The sequence below is a fragment of the Accipiter gentilis genome, chromosome 10, assembly GCF_929443795.1.
Source record: "Accipiter gentilis chromosome 10, bAccGen1.1, whole genome shotgun sequence".
Taxonomy (NCBI): Eukaryota; Metazoa; Chordata; class Aves; order Accipitriformes; family Accipitridae; genus Astur; species Astur gentilis.
In genome coordinates, this window is record NC_064889.1 from 38,006,967 (window position 1) to 38,024,092 (window position 17,126).

General features: G+C 39.6%; 1 protein-coding gene across 2 annotated transcripts; it reads left to right on the forward strand.

Moving 5' to 3' along the window:
- Window positions 1–17,126, forward strand: PRKAR1A (protein kinase cAMP-dependent type I regulatory subunit alpha). 2 transcript variants are annotated; one of them, XM_049812352.1, is made up of 12 exons: window positions 1–112; window positions 1,280–1,343; window positions 2,274–2,452; window positions 7,855–8,028; window positions 8,652–8,743; window positions 8,957–9,018; window positions 9,553–9,599; window positions 10,232–10,390; window positions 11,060–11,120; window positions 11,401–11,522; window positions 12,145–12,226; window positions 14,603–17,126. In XM_049812352.1, the coding sequence occupies exons 3-12, from the start codon at window positions 2,276–2,278 to the stop codon at window positions 14,773–14,775; spliced, it is 1,149 nt and encodes a 382-aa protein (XP_049668309.1). In that variant the 5' UTR covers window positions 1–112; window positions 1,280–1,343; window positions 2,274–2,275; the 3' UTR covers window positions 14,776–17,126. The 2 variants fall into 2 exon arrangements, with proteins under 2 accessions (XP_049668309.1, XP_049668310.1); XM_049812353.1 differs by having other exon boundaries at window positions 49–107.

Here is a 17,126-nt window from a genome sequence, read left to right on the forward strand (position 1 = left end):
GTTGGTTTCCGGTGGGAGCCACCGCCGCCGCTGCCGCCGCTGGTGCTGTCGCCGAGGCCGCGGCCGGGGCCGGGACGGGCGGTGAGGGCCCGGCGGAGCCGCCCGCGGCAAGGTGAGCCGCGGTGACCGGTCCGGGAAGGCTGAGGTGGTGGTGGGGGGCAGCCCCTGAGGAGGCGGGGGAGACCGACTAGGCTGGGGAAGGGCGCGGAGAGGGAGGCCTGCGGCCTATGGGGGCGGGGGCCGGCCTTGCTGAGGGGAGAGGCCCGGCCCTGCTGAGGGGGGAGGCCCGGTGCCGGAGCCGGCAGCACCCGGGCCTGCTGGGACCGGGGCCGGGGTGGACGGTGTTCCCTTTTCTGCCTCGGCTGGGGCGGGGGGGGGGTCCCGTGTCTTGGGGGGGGAAGGGGGGAGAGAGGCCGCGCTGCGTGGGACCCCCCTGGGCTTATCGGGCGTCGCCTGCAGGCGCTGGGACGCTGGAGCAGTTCCCCGGCCACACATGGGGTTTGGTTCCCTCGTTGTCTCCTCTCCTGCCCCGGGAACGTCGTGTCGTTTCTTCTGCCGTGGGGCTGCCCGCCCCTCACCGCTGGAGGAGCCCCGGTCTTGCGGTGAGGGACGGGCTTGGCTTGACAGGGCAGCCCCGGGGTGGGCAGGGCTGAGTGTGGCCGTGCTTTAGCCGGCTCTGGAAAACTTGGGGTTTGCAATATGCAGAAGAAAAGAAATACCTTGTGAAAATGCTGGCGTTTTCAGTATTTCTTTGGTGTTTCCTGCGCTGGTCTTGCTCTTCTGGTGAGCAGCCGAGGCCTGTGTCTGCTGGCTATCGGCAGCGCGGTGCTTTTTCCATAGATTGTAATTTGTAGGCTGTCATGGAGCCACCGAGTTTCTCTGGGGCTGTTAATTAGTACTGACCTTCACTGTATGAGTTGTCAAAACAAAAGAAGTAACTGGAGAACTTTAAGGCACTTTTTCAGTCCGTGTGAAGTCCATACTTGGTGTTTATGCCACTCGTAGTACATCTGTCTGTGCATACTTATGCAGGGATTAACTGTCACAAGAATGAAACCTGTTTGAAGTGTTAGCAATTTCATATTAACTCTAGGCCTCCCATAATCTCCAGTAGTGTAATTCAAAGGGGCACTGTGTTATATTGCCTATATGGCCTGTGTTTCTCCGTCTGCTGCCTCAGTAGGATAAAATGCATAATATGACTGCGCCGCTTGGCTTTTCAGTGACTTGTCATTTCTCAAAGTTATTTTGTCTCAATCCATTTTTTCCCTTTCAAAAGCTGATCCTGGGATCGACATATCTTACTGCATAGTCATAAGCTGTTGCCACTGTCCCTGTACCAGGTAACTTTATATTTCATTAAAATGCCCTGAGAAATTCTTTCCTGTTTCTTTAGCTGTCTCAGTGTTAATTGCTTTATGAAAAAGATGCCATGAAAAGTTTTTATATATATGTGTATAAAAACACACTTTAAAATGTTTCTATAACCTGAAATGGGGGGAAAAACCAGCTTTAGAACATTTTTGAAAGGGTTATAGCTGACACTATAATTTTAAAGTCTTTTGAAAACCTGGCATCGTCATGGATGTGTTTAAAGATGTACTCTTGATTATTTACAGTTGAAGAAGTATTTTTGGGATCACAGTCTATCTGTGGAGATAGTTTTGAAGTATGGACCAGTTTAAACCAGAGAGTAGCTTTTTGGAGTAATGTCCCAATTCCATAATTTCTGTTAGTGGACTCTTGCCTTGGCATTTGGCGTACTGGCTTTGGCTTCAACCTTAACATGTGTCACTTCCCAATACTTTCTGTACTGGCCTCTCAGATTCCCAGCTTCCACCCACTTATCTCCTGGTCATCATCCCCATGACCCTGTACAGCTCTGTGGAGTGAGCCTCCAGTCCTACGAAATGCTAGGTTTAATCAGCAGAAAGTTTAGGTGGAAACTTCCCTGAGTTTGAGTGCTCACAGGGCTTGAGTTGTTGAAGCTTTCCCAGTTCAATCAAATGCTTTTCCTTTTGTGGCTGTGGCTATAAAGCACCCAGATTTCTTTTTTTTTTTTCTTTCCAGGTGCTAAATAATTTCATAGCTTTTTCTTTCACTGTCTTGCTTGGTTACTAGTCTTACGGATAAAGGTAGTTTTATGCTGTGATATCAGTAAGATGATAATACAGCATAACTTTCTTTTAGGCAACATAACATGCCTGACTATATCAGGCAGCAGCGTCTTTGTTTCCACTGGTTATTTAGCCTTCATTTTCTCTTATCTCCAGCAATGGCAGCTTCTAGCAGCAGCAGCAGCGAGGAGGAGCGTAGTCTTCGGGAATGTGAACTTTACGTCCAAAAACACAACATCCAGCAACTTCTGAAGGATTGCATTGTACAGTTATGCACAGTGAGACCTGAAAGACCCATGGGATTCCTCAGAGAATACTTTGAAAGATTGGAGAAGGTAAAAATACATAGCGGGAGGGGAAGGAGAGTGGAACAACCTAAATTTATATCACCTTTTTGTGATTCAGAGGCTGAGCTTCAGATTTGACCAGTGTTCGTATTGGCTGTTTGAAGTTGGAGCTGGTGCTTTTGGAAAACAAATCGTATTTTCTGTTAGTTTGTGCCAGTTGATCACAGTGTAAATGCACCTCTGTCATAACAAAGCACATAGGGCAGAACATAAGCTGACAAGGAGACTTACCCAGCTAGGATGCAGATGTAATCCCAATCTAATGCTTACTTATAGATAGCATACACCATCGTGTCTGTAGTTAGGTGATAACTGTGGCGTTTGACCTTGGTTGGACACTGCCGATAGGCATGTGGTTTCTTATATTGAGGCAAATGGTTTGCAATAATTTGGGTACAGCACAGAAGTAGTAGGCTGGGGTAATTACCCAGGCCTAGCTGAAGTCAAACGGAAGTATTTGTATTCCAAATCTCTAGGAGAGCAAGCCCGTTTCTGCTTCTCTTGGGAGTTTGGCGTTGGTGTTTTGCTTTGTTTTTCCTATTGTGTTTGTCCTCAAGGTCTCTGTTGTTTTTGTTGTTGTTGAAAGCATTCTGGGATCTTGGGAATGGAAAGTATTTTGTCATCTCGGTGCTCATATTTGAAATGGTGATTTCATATTCTTTTGAACTGTGCATTTTATATATTGATATCTAAGCAGATAGGAGAAGAAGCCGCTAGGAAAATGGGAGGTTTTAAAGGCTAATGCAGAGGAAAGGTTAGATGTGACGAATCTATTCAGAATACACAATTAGTAAATAATGTAGTTGTGACCTGGTACAGCAGTCGCTTCCAGGTGCTGCTTTCAGTACTTGGTGTATATGGGAGTTATAGCTTTTTCTTTTTTTTTTTTATTTTTTTTTTATTCTAGCTAGTTACTAATTGCTGATGTAAAGAAGAAAGAAATTAACACTGGAGATCATAAATACCTATAGTGGAAATTGTCTTTTAATGGAAATGTTCAAGGTAGATACTAGAAAATGACCAAATGCTGCAAACTAACCTGCTATAACTCACAATATATTTGAGGAACATTTTGCTTATTAAATGAACGAGAACTCTATGATATGTCTGACTTTTTTTTTATGTGTGTAGTTGCGTCTTGAGTATGTTCTCTTTCAGAGAGAATGCCAGCAGCAAACCAGGTAGTAATCAGGTTCTTAAAAATTCATTGTCTCTCCCTGTTACCATGCCTCCTTCCCCACATTGGATTCTCAAGTTTCTAAGTACTGATAGATTGATAATTTTTAAAACATCACCACAAGTGTTGATATACAAAACTTTACAAAGTAAACTGCATTACTGCACTTAGGATAAATTGTAAACCAATCCATACATAGAGATGTAAAACAGGAATATTTGAATGCTTTTGTGTAGTGGATTTATGGTCAAGGTGCAGTATTTAAGATTAAAGGAAACTTAATTTGTTTTTAGCAAAACAAGTCTAGCTCTGAGCTTAACCACATGTAACTGTTGATGATTTTATTCTCGTGCAAATAGGCTGTCTATGTACTCTGTCAGCTTATAAGCAAGCTGAAAATAAAACTGCTTAGGTAATGTTTTTTCCCCCTAAATTACTCTTACCATTTTGGTCAGGGTCTTTTATGAGTTGTGTTGGCAGGGCTTATACATGCCCACTAGTGTAGCTATAGCTACAAGTGGAACTGTAGCATTTTTCTTCTTGCCTCCTTGAATTTGAAAATCGCTACAGCTTTCTCCAAGTAATTTCACCATTCAGTCTAATGGATTGGTTTTAGTTTAACCAGATAACACAGTACCTTAATAGCTATCAAGTAACAGAACAGTGAACATCCTGTGCTACGTTAGCAAACTCCTGGAAAGCACAAATGCTAAGTACTATTATTAACCAGATCTAACCTGGTACTTAGCTCTGATAGAACAAAAATGTTTGAAAGGGAATCTGCTTCGCCTTCCAGAACTAATGTCTGTTACATTTTTAATAAAGCAGGGCAACTTTTCAGTATACTTTCTAAATCTGTTGATCTGTAAGACTGGATGAAGTTGAGGTTGAGGTACGGTATGGTTTTTTTTAAGATAGAATTTTGAAGGAACACCATTTAGAACTGAAGCAGGGTTGCTATTTTCTCTCTAGTTATCCTGACAAGTCATCTCTTCCACAGCGCACAAACACAGAGCTGATTCACTGTCATGTTATTAAAATACATTGAAGACATTTAAACATGCTTTTGAATTTATGTTCAGAAACATTAAAATTACTGCCTCTCAGATTGTGGTAGCTACCATAGGAATTCGGATGTCCTCTTCTGACTTAGGAAAGCTGTTACATTAATCTAATTACTACACATTGGTTGTATAAATGTTTTTATTTTATCTGTTTGTGGTGTACTAAGGCCTCTGTTCTTTTTGCTGTGCAAACATGTCTGGTAACACCAGTGCATACTAAAAGCTAATAGCTATCCAGTGCTGTGCTTGGCTGTGTAATGTAGTTTGAGCTATGGAAATTTAATGTAGAGATCATTATTACAGCCTGCCAGATGAATCTTGGATATTGGACATTGCTGTCCACTGGAATAAGTGCATGTTTGAAATATTGTGTGTAATGCAGTTATGTGCATATTAGGCTTTATAGAAAGCTGGAATTATGAAGTGTGATTGACATCTAGTTGCTGTACCTGTTCCCCACCACCTTCCCTGCCTCCACAGATACATACCTGAATATTTTTCTTATTTTCCTAAGCATTTCTTTTGCAAAACACGCAAAAGCACGTGGTAGCTAGGAAGGATATACTGTGCCATTGTGAATTTATGGCAGAGCTTTTAACGCTGCTTTTTTAGCTTCTGAGTGTTTGGGTTTTTTCTGGTTTATATCAGCTCTCCACATATTTAAACAAATTGAATACTAATTAGCCAGAAGAAGTTGAGATCATTTCTAGTGTAACGACAATTACCAGGTGCCAGACTATACAGTGTAAAACATAATTCTGGAATTCTGAAGGTCTTCTCCAGTAGCTGATAGACTTAAATATGTGAAGTCTTATCACTTCAATATTTCTTACTTGTAATAACTTAAATGGACTTAATAACTATTTCTTACTTGTCAGGAAAAATAAAATTTACAGTTAGCGGTCACTGACACTGAAAACTTTGAACTGCTTCATCAGCTGAAAGACCAGGGTCAACACTTGGATGTAGTAAATAGGCTAACCTTGTTACTAAACTTTTTTGTAATCCTGGTAATGGTTATACTGATAAGTACAGAGTAAAATGAATGCCTTTGTCCATTATGTGTTTAATTTGAGGAGCTTCTAAAGCTAAACAAGTACATTTTCTTATTCATAAACACCGGCTAAATTCTAAGGTAGCTGAGAATAACGACTGACACTTTTTCTTCAAGTCCTAGTGTAATTTTTCTCTGATCTGGTGGTGTAATATATGCAGTTTATTATCAGAAATTATAAAAAATGTATTTTAAGAAGGTGAATACATGCAAAGCTACTGGTATGAAAACAGTGAGATTTTAGCATGTCACTTACTCCGTGGCACAGCGTTGTCTTGTGAAGTGTAATGTGAATTCATGGAGATTTGTCTCATTCGGGGATGATCTTCCTCTTGATGAGTGTGTATATATCAGCTATTTAGAATAGCTGGTATGTTTTGAGTTCATGTATTATCTTACCCACCTGTAACTTGTTTCTGTGTCCATGCCCTACCTTAACATACTTCTTTTTAATATAGTAATGCTAAATCTCAGATCAGACAGAAGTTACCAGTTTTATTTTTTCTGTTAGTGCAGTTTCCTTCTTTGAGTGGGCCATTACCCTGGCGAGTCTCTTTCTGAACAGTGTTTTGATACACAGCTCTCTTGCTAGATGCTGCTCAAGTGCTTCTATCTCTGAAAGTTAGAGGATCTCAATATTCTATATTTTTTGTGGTACTGGAAAAAATACAGCAGCTGGTGTTCACTTATTTTAAAAGTGTCAAGTTTTTTTTAATGGGTTAAGTATTCTGTGTATGAGCCAACAGTATGTTTCTGTGGTTGGTGGTGTTGCACCCTTCGTAGAGAGGCAGTTTAAACTGAGCACTTGCTACTGCTCAAACTATTTCTAACTTCATCTCGGTTGAGACTCGTTTCTCCAAAATCCGGAGATAGAAACAAGGTTTTAAATGTGTTTTGCTCCGATCGTTTTGAAATGTAGCACTATTTTATCAATGGGCAAAAAGCAGGAAGTGAAATGTAATTCGATGGATCAGTGCTTGCTCTTTGGCTCTCTGAGAGGTGCAAGATGTAAACTCGCTGTAATGGTTATCTGATGTCCCTTTTCTCAAAGCGCTGTTGTTATACATAGCCTCTGTGCACCTCCGGAGTGGAGCGTGGCAGCCAAGCAGCAAGCTGCCCAGCTGGGCAGGGGACAGTTTGATCAAGGACACTGGGACAAACCCAGCTTTTAAAAATGCCGGGAGCTCTCAGAGAACAGATGACTGCTTGTTCGTTTAAGGCATGTCCCCAAACCCTCTTTCCTTAATGCTGGGAAAGTCACTTGAGCTGTTATGATGTAAATGCTCTGGCTCCAAGGTTAGCTTTTTTGTTTTGTTTTTAATCTGATTTTAATTGATTAAGGTGAATTTTCTGGTACATAGAAGAATCAAATTTCTGTGTGTCAGGTTAGACTTCATTTTATTGTAAGTATGCTAGTCTTCTACGATATCACTATAACACAGCACAACAGGTAACTGAGGGAAATAAGGAAAATGCGTAATGTCGTGCAAAGTTGACAGATCTGTGGTTTGTGGAAAAAGCCCTGCTGTCTGGCCTGTAGCATCCTTCCTCCAGCTCTTTTGTAAGCGGTGTTCATATTTCTTTCTCCTAAAATAACTGTTGGTTATTGAGTATCAGGTTGGTCCATGACTTGACCTTGTTTCAAAAGCTTCTCATGTAACATGGATTTCTGAGGAATTGCTCTTCTGTCTTTCAGATCAAAAAAGGCTTAACGCCTCACAGCTGAGGGAAAGAACTGCTGGGTTTACAGTTGGGAAAATGTCTTTAGCATTTGCAGAATGTCTTTCATCACCTGTTGAATATGCTAGTGGAAAGTAGAATCAACTTGTTTATACTTCTTAATAAATTAAACTATTAGTGTAACTTATTAAAATAAACACCACTGTGATATGAATGTTACAAATGAAAGGTGTATCTACCATCTATTTTGAAAGGCCTTTGATGTTGGTTGCTCTAGTCTCCTGCTTGCCTTCATGTGGGAGTAATAGTACACAGGAAGCTCCCTTGCATTGGCAGACTAAATTGGAATATGATCTATGACAACTTTTTTCTTTGCTGGATAATGTGACACAAACATGTCTTCCTTCCTGTTTAGGAGGAAACAAAACAGTTGTTGAATCAACAGAAGTCTGGTTCTCGCTCAGACTCACGGGAGGATGAAATATCTCCTCCTCCTCCTATGAACCCTGTGGTTAAGGGTCGAAGAAGGCGTGGGGCCATCAGTGCAGAAGTCTATACAGAAGAGGATGCTGCATCTTATGTTAGAAAGGTGCTCTAACTTTTAAACATTGCTAAAAATTGCAGTTTAAGACTGCTTTCTATCCAGTGTATTAAATAACACTAAGCTCCTGTAGCCGGTTAAGTCTTGTGATAACTGTAAAAAGCAGACCCGTGTGTATAGCTGTTTAATTAGAGGTTAGAATAAACTGTCATGCAATTAAACCATTTATGCATAAATTAGGCCTGTTCCCTTTGAAGTAATGTATATTTAGATGTACCTATATTTATATATTATATATATAAACAAAGTGCTTCCAGTTATTTGACAGCTGCAACAACATTACGTTTAGTCTAATGTCAGAGCAGACTTGCTGCTATTCATAGGAAAAAGCAAGTTAAACAGATAGTTGTACTCTTGCAAAAAACCCTTATAAACTTAGCAGGGAATGATGCTTTTACAGTTGCATAAAGTAACACAAGATATTATTTATCTTCTGCACAAACTGGCTGTAAGCATTGACTATATTTGTTTTTAGATTTATAGTGCTTGAAAGAAACTGGAAAAAAAATCAGCCAGTGTTTTGTAGCACTTTAAATAAGTTATATACCCTGGGAGTGCAGAAATTTTTCTTGAAAAAATTAGTCAGTTACTTTTTTCTGATTACATCCTAGGTTATTCCAAAAGATTATAAGACAATGGCTGCTCTGGCAAAAGCTATTGAGAAGAATGTGCTGTTTGCCCATCTTGATGATAATGAAAGAAGGTAGGAATAAATCTTCGTAGTCTTAAAAGTTCAGACTTCAGAAGAGCTAAATGTGTCTTACTGTACAAAGCTGCCCAGCCTCTTTACAACAGTCAGTGTAACCATACAGAGGTTATAGGAAAAGTATTGATGGGTTGGAGGTACAGATGTATGAATGAATGCATGCATGGCAGTTGTCCAAGCAATGTCTAATTTTGATATCCTTTTCTTCAGCGACATCTTTGATGCAATGTTCCCTGTCACTTACATTGCAGGAGAGACTGTCATACAGCAAGGCAAGTGACAATGTTTACATTGACTAATAGGTTGGAGATGGTGAGCAGGCTCTGGCCTAGTGCTCTTGTCAGGTTTTGGGGTTTTTTTGAAAATAAAAATGTTGTCTGGATACAGTGACACTTTCTTGCTATGCTATCTGAAGCACAGCTCATGCTAAAGTGAGGAGTGGAGCAATTGTAGGAGGATGTGGTTTTGTTGCATATGTTACCTATTGGAAAGATTGTCATTTGATGGTATTGTAGAACATGTTATGTCAGTTTATGGATCCAGTATGCCTTTCCAGTATTCCTGGAAATGCTGCTGATCTCCTGCATACCAGTAGATGTCCTCTTTCACAGGACTGAGAGGAGTGCAAAATCAGCAAAATGTGAAACTTTACCTTGCAAGCTGTGCAAAAATTAGTCTCTGCCAACCTTACCAGATTCTAAATACCAAAGTTGGCAGAGATGCCAGTGAAATATGAATGTTTGCATAGCTTTACTCACCTTTTTAGTGTGTATTCAATGGGGGGTTTTTTCTTCTTTTTTTTGTAGGTGATGAAGGTGATAACTTCTATGTTGTTGATCAAGGTGAAATGGATGTAAGCATTGCTGGTAGTTTATTAATTATATATTCATTCCTAGCAGAAGAATAGCCCGATATTTGTAGGCCTTTTCTACAGGTCCTTCCTTTAGCAGCTTTTCTCATAAGTTCTTACTTTTAGAAGCTTATTTTGCTTTGGAGCCTCTTTGCTCCTCAAAGGCTCAGTCTGGCTGCACAGACCATGAGTTGTGTTGAGTTTCAGAACGAACGATTCGGACACCAACTCAATACTAATGCTTTACAAGTGCAGGGTGGAGTCTAGCTGAGGTGTGGGACAGGCTTTAAGAATGACCAGGCTTCTTATTTTGCAGTCCAACTAATCCATAGCTTTCTCTGGCAGACTTTGTTGAGATTTTATTACCTATCAAAGGGTCTCAGGAGCCTACGTGTGTAGCCTGTGCATGTGATGTAGATGTAGAAGAGAGTCCCTTTATCGATGAAAGTAAGAATTCTGGCTGGGACTGGGGTTGGCTGTGAAGTGTTGATGAAACGCTGGAATGGTCAACTCTGTACAGACAGGAAAATTTCACATTACGATAAAGGAAATACAGGGTAGCAGGAGCTTTGTTGTCTCTGACCAGCTCACAAGATGTCATGAGCTTTGGCTTACCACCATGCCCTGCCTTTCAGGTTTATGTGAACAGCGAGTGGGCAACCAGCGTTGGTGAGGGTGGAAGCTTTGGAGAACTTGCCCTTATATATGGAACTCCCCGTGCTGCAACTGTCAAAGCGAAGACAAATGTGAAGTTGTGGGGCATTGATAGAGATAGCTATAGAAGGATCCTGATGGCAAGTATTTTTCTAGCTGATGTGTGGCTTATGTCATTGACTCAAGTAGCTGTGTGCATAACTTGGAATGATGCTTTTGGTTTTACTATTCACTTAGCTTATACTGGTCATTTGACCTTCTATCTGTGCCTGTCATTTGCTGGAGTTATTTATTCAAAATCCTGCTACTTCTTTTGTAATCAGAAAGCTGATCACTCAGCATACGTTTGTCAGGCGTGGTGCCATGGGGAGTCTTGCATTAGTGAACAAAACAGTACCAATGCCACATTAAACTGGACTGAAAATGTAATACCTACTGGTTAACTTGTCAGATACTTTGATTCTGCTCTGCATTTAGCTTGCTATTTCTAAGTAGTGTGTGTGAACAGCAGCTGTAACTAACTTGAGCAGGTGTTGTGAATTTTGGTAAGGTTATACAGTTAGAATGCATTTAAGAAACATTAAGGCTGCAATATATGCCAAGTACTTTATGAAGGCTGCTGAACTCTGAAATATTACTGAAATAATTAAATTTGAAAACACTTAATCTTGTGGGTTTGGGGCCTGTGAGACAGGATGTCTGGTTAAATTTATTTTTGCCTTGAGTTTTATTTGAAGCCTCATGTAAAATGTGGTGTAGAAGGAAAACTTACTTTGTGTGCTTGGGGTTTTTTTTGTGTTTTTTTGTAGGGGAGTACTTTAAGAAAGAGAAAGATGTATGAGGAATTCCTTAGTAAAGTATCTATATTGGGTAAGTGAGAAGACTTCTGTTCTGAAGTGGAATAAATTGCTATATTATAATAAAGCTGTTACCCAGCATTATTATGATTACAGGCTATTGTGGTATTCCATTAAAACTGACTCCAAAGCCTGTACTGTTTTTCTGCATCATTCAGAAATAATTCTAATTCAAGTCTTGGTATCTGATGCATAAATGTAGACAGAAGTAGGTTGACCTTTGTATAAAGACAGAGCAAAAAGTAAAATTTGTGCCTTGAAAAGATACTCTGTTAATGAACTATTAACTACAGAATCTCTGGACAAGTGGGAGCGTCTCACGGTAGCTGATGCATTGGAACCCGTACAGTTTGAGGATGGGCAAAAGATTGTGGTCCAGGGAGAGCCAGGAGATGAATTCTTCATTATCTTGGAGGTAAGGAAGGTCAAAATTAAAAGCTGAGACCTTTACTACTTTTTTTTTAACATAGCTTATTCTGTCCCTAAATAGGCTCTTGGAGAAAAATGAAATATAAGAATTTACTTGTAGAGAATTCCTGAAGAAATACAATCTTGCTGGACATGCAGAAGCTTATGTTTAGTTTTGCTATTTTTACAAATGGTGCTTCCAGGAAAAAAGTAACAAGTTTCTGGCTGAAACCAGTTTATGTTTTTCAGAGGAGTAGAGACCCATTCTAGATAGCTAGTAACATCTTGCTAGTGGTATCATTGTATTCTGAGTTGTGGTGTGGTTTTTTTTGCTTTTTTTTTTTTTTTTTTGCTAGTCATACCGTAATATTCTTAGTGTTTTGAGGAAAAACAGGAAGAAATCAGTGCTGTGGATATGTAAATACCCTAGATGTCTGATGCTTAGAGAGGAGGGAAGACCAGCTGTTTTTATAGAGCAGTCTGGTGAGGTATGCAAGGACTGTGAAGCGGTTTTTAAAGACTAAGACATAGTAACAGTCCTTCCTGCAAAGCAGCTGATTCCTTCTGGAATTCAATGTTTCAAGTGATGCTGGAAATTCCAATTGTTTAATTGTTGTGATTTATTAAAGGGCACAGCTGCAGTGTTACAGCGTCGATCAGAAAATGAAGAATTTGTTGAAGTGGGCAGACTGGCACCTTCTGATTATTTTGGTGAGTTACGTAGTGACAACTGTGATTACATACACCACTGTCGCCATTTTACCTGTGCTGTGTTCATGACTGCTGTGGATGATGGTGATGGGATGGATTTGATTAATTACTGTTTTGGCTAACTGCTGTGGCTTCACTCAGTGTCAGGTGAGTATCAGAGTCACTTGGCATTCAGGTGGCAAGCCTGTCACAGAAATGTGATTGTTTTAGAGTACTTCAATTTAGAAGGGGCCTGATGGTGATTTGGTCTGACCTCTCTACTCTAAGCAGAGCTAATTTTGAAATTGCATCATGTTGCTCAGGGCTGTGTCCAGCTGAGTCTCTTGTGTCTCCAGGGATGGAGATTCCACAACTTCTCTGGGCAATTTCTTTCACTGTTTAACCAGCCTTATTGTGAATAACTTTTTTCTTTATGCTTAACAAGAATTTCCTGTTCTGCAACTTGTTGCTTTCCCTCTGCCTTACACTGTGGAGGGAGTGGTCTAGTTTTGTCTCTATAATCACTCATTACACAGCTGAAGACAGCAGTAAGATTCCCTCCTTGGCCTTCTTTTCTCCAGGTCAGACTAACCCAGCTGTTTCAGCATCTCTTTGTACATCCTGTGCTGCAGTCCCCTAACTATCTGGGTGGCACTGCTGGACTTGCTCTGCTTTGTCAGCATCTTGTACTGGGGACCCCAAAACTGTGTGGTACTTTGGATGTAGCCTCCTAAGTGCAGATCAGGGTCTTTTTTCCTTCTGTTGAAGGTGTTCTTACTCAGCTAAAAGTTACGTGGTGTGTAAGTTGCTTTGGTTTGAAAAAGTTACATATGCTGGCAAAGAAAAAGGCTAAGATCCTATTATAAATACTCGCTTGTGAAGACTTCTTGAAATAATCTTCACATGGAACTAATCACTTGTCTAGTGGATGTTGATTTATTTTGGGTCACAGATAAGGACTGGATATGTATGCTCACAGAGCATTCTTGCAGTATAATGTAATAGTATATAAGAAGATATTACTGGCAGCTTTATTTTGGGTTCAGAAGAAAAGTGGCTTGCAGTTCTGAAATAAAGCAAGCAACTTGTTCAGAACCTACTATTTAATGTTTAAATACTTCCCTCTCAAAAAAAAAAAAAAAGCATAACTTCTTTTTCATGTTTAAAGTAGGTCCTTTTTCCTTATGACTCTTTCTAAGCAGTCCTCTTGCTAAAGCCTTCTGGTTGTCTGTTCAGTTTTTCAGCTTTGTAGATGATGTAATCAACAAATAACTCTGTTGCAAGGCCTGAAGTGGGATGTACTCAAGAGTGCACTAATAGTACTGGGTCTGACCAAAAGTCTGCTTAGCTCAGTATCTAGTACTAGATTTTTATTCTATGTGTGTCGTTTCAGTCTCTTCTAATATTTCCCTTGATGTGTGCTCTTGAGTTTCCCACTCCTAAACTAAATGTTACCTCTACCATTGTGTTAGGTGCTGCAGACCTGTCCTCTGGGGGTTTAACTCTCCCTTAGAACCTACTTACTCTTTTGCAAGCCTGTGTTTTGGAGGCTAGTGAGTTCAAGAGTTTTAATTGGGCACAGAGGAAAAGTTTTTTCTCATTTCTTTTGAACATGCCTTCTGATAATGCAGGCAAATTTATTCTCTGAGGAGCACTGAGTTATTTCCTCAGTCCTCAACTTGGAGATAACAAGCCCAACTGCTTAAAAACAAACCCAGAAACTGATGCTGTGGCTTCTTTCAATGTTGTTGCTAGGAATGTTAGGGGTAGCTGTTGTCACCAATGGAAACAAGGACCTGTTGAAAACTTCATTTCCAAGTATGTTGTTTAGCAGTTGTAACAGTTACTTGAAATGAAGCTTTTGGCATGTTTGTGTATGTCTTGTGAAATGGGAATCCCAGACTTCAAGATACTCATCTTCCACAGCCCCGTGGCCAAGTCAGATTCTTGATACTGGCTAGCTGTGGGTTAAAGGCTTCTATCGTGTGCTGGTCTTGTTGTCCTGAGTTTCCTTGAAACACCAGTATTGAAGAGTAGCATACCTTATGTGTTAGAAAAATAACTACTTGTTGACTAAGAAAATCATGTGGTTAACTGAGACATGACCTTTTCCTAAATAGAATCAGTGTTGAAAATCTTTAGGCCTTCGTCAGAGAGACTTGAATGCAGACAGGCTTTTTAGTAAAGAAAACTTTCCTTAGTCAGTTCATCAAGTAGTCTTTTTACACTGCCTTCACAATTGCTTCTAATGTAACTGTATAAATACTTGCTCTGATCAGTGTTAAAACATGAATTACCTTCTGTTCAATTCCTGCAGCAGTTTGAAAGACAACAGCATAATTTCTTTGGCTCTTTGCACGTTTGTTTTTAACATTTTGCACTTTCCTGTTGCCCTAGGTGAAATAGCTCTGTTGATGAACCGTCCCCGTGCTGCCACAGTTGTCGCTCGTGGCCTGTTGAAATGTGTAAAGCTTGATCGACCCCGATTCGAACGTGTCCTGGGTCCGTGCTCGGATATTCTCAAGCGAAACATCCAGCAGTACAACAGTTTTGTATCACTGTCTGTCTGAAACCTTCCTCCCTATCCAAAACATGCTTCACGAATGCAGACTGCTTTATTACCCTTGTGCAGAGCCACATTGCCGGTGGCATTTGCAGCTTCCTGTCTGTTTAAAAAAAGACAAAAAAAAAAAATTGCTTATCATGGCACTATTTTTAATTTAGAGCATATTAGTTCTGTGCTCTCTGTCCCATTAAATTAATAGAAAAAGTTCTATGGAGATGTTTGCTCTTATGGCTTCTCTCTGTGCAAGTGTCCAACTCAGGCAAATGCAGCCTTGCTTCAGCGAGGGAGAGATCTCCTGGCACCATGACAATTGCCATAGAGTAAGGAGGTGACAGCAGAGGGGAGGGGGGAAATTCTCCTAAAGGTGTTGGACAGATTTTAATGCTGTGGTCATAATCTGCTGTATTTCTTTTCAAATGAGAATTGCCCTTGTAATTGAGCTTCTTGGGGCTTGGTTTTGTTTTTTTTTTTTTTATTTTATTTTCTGGGTACTGTAATCCTGGGTTCGGTCGTGAGGCATCAGCTGCTAAGAAAGCCACAGTTGGAATTTAACAGTATAATTGTTCCTGTGTCTGCTGGTTTAAGATTGCTTAGTTATGTTTTTGTCAAGTGTAAATCAAAGCTTTCAAGGTTAATAGTTCTGGTGAACTACTGCAGTTGTTACTTAATTTGCTGACTTGCCGCAACTGATTTTTTTCTTGTTCTTTCTTCAGCGATAGATATGCCATTTAAAACTTCCTGTTCAAAGTGGCAAGAACCAAATGTTACATGAAATGCCTGACTTTGGTCTCTAGTACATAGATTGGTGTAAGAATGGTGCAGCTGTCCAGCTGTTAGTAATGTTCAAGTACTTAGATTGATGTAGAAATTGGAAGCAAACATTTTATTTTCCCTGTGACTCTTGCTTGCTTTGTATTCCTCAGCTGACTTCTTAAAAAATGTTCATCAGTTCAGGTGATGCTTTGTTACCAGGGAAAATAAATGTTGAGTATTTATGGCCAGCATCAGTTGCAGGTGGCAAGATTGCTGGTCTATACAGATGCCATTATTCTTGGTAGAGAATGTGAGGCAGAAAAAGTGAATGTTTTAACTTTCCTGCAACACTCAGTTATTTTAAGTTTTTAAATCAGTCAATTCATAACTTTTAAAATGGTTAATTATAAATGTAGTTTAAATACAAAAGGTGCATACTCTTTCCTTGCTTATGGAATTTACGTGACACATATTTCATACTCACTCTTTTTTCCAAGTTCAATATGTTGCGGAGTCTTAAATGTATTTCAGTATTTACCAGCTTTGTGTTCCATTATTCTGTGCGCACCAATACTTCCCAAAAGTTTTTACTGAATTCCACAGTTCAATAATGGTAGGCAATTTTTAAGGTTTCCTTTAAACTGTAATTTATATAAAGTAGTGTAGGTTTGTATTTGGGAGTGACAGCAAGCAATTTCGCATTTGTTGTGCAACTACTTCTAACAATGGAGCCCTCATTTTATTTCCTTTCTGAGGTTGTATGGATTCAAGTTCAACAGACTTTCTCCCAGGCATGCAGATGATCAGAAAGAGTTTGCCAATTGATGCAAAATAATACTGAGGGTATCAAGCCTTTATGAAAGGTTTCAGGGTATTTCTGAACCTGAAATCCCAATAATGGGATTTAAATGCTTGTGGTTTGAGTTCTCTATTCAAAGATGTTGAGTAGAGGATTTCTGCCATAGTCCTTAAGAAGTAAGCAAATGCTACCTTTTTGGTTCTTTTTGGGGGTTTGTTGGGGTTTTTTTGGTTTTGTTTTTTTTTTTTTTTTTTTTGGTAAAACTGTTTTCTTAAGTTTTGACTCTTATCCAGGTTTTTTCTTCATATGTGTTCTTTGTGTTACTTTAAAGCACCAAAAACTGTGTAAACTAGTTAGAGCTCCACAAAAAAGTGCACATTTTTTTTATATAAGGCTTTCTAATCAAGTTTCACTACTGCATCTTTTTAGCTTGCTGTTTACTCCCTTTTGTAGTTTTACCTACAAGATTTTAAGATAAATCAGCTAAGTCTGAGTTAAATATTAATCACAGTTATAGCTTTACCTTTGTGTGCAATTTAAATATGTTTGAAACCACAATTGGCATAGTTTTGCCTTAGCTAACATTCAGGGCTTTAGCAGTAATTTTTTGCTAGTCCACCTTTAGCAAATTTATGAAGTCTATTGCCCTAGAAAGCTATAGTCAACCAGAGGACCATTTTTGTATTGTTACCTGACTATATAAGTCTGATTTACTGTATGTGCTAATATATTATATTATATTCCTTTTTGTTATAGATTGTCCTAATGGCAGGTAAAGCAATAAAATGATTTAAATTCTTAAA

Excerpts from the sequence above, each read along its gene's own strand:
- PRKAR1A (XM_049812352.1), top strand. The coding sequence starts at position 2,276 with ATGGCAGCTTCTAGCAGCAGCAGCAGCGAGGAGGAGCGTAGTCTTCGG. Across the intron at positions 11,121-11,400 it reads TAGTAAAGTATCTATATTGG|AATCTCTGGACAAGTGGGAG; the intron begins GTAAGTGAGAAG and ends TATTAACTACAG. Across the intron at positions 12,227-14,602 it reads GGCACCTTCTGATTATTTTG|GTGAAATAGCTCTGTTGATG; the intron begins GTGAGTTACGTA and ends CTGTTGCCCTAG.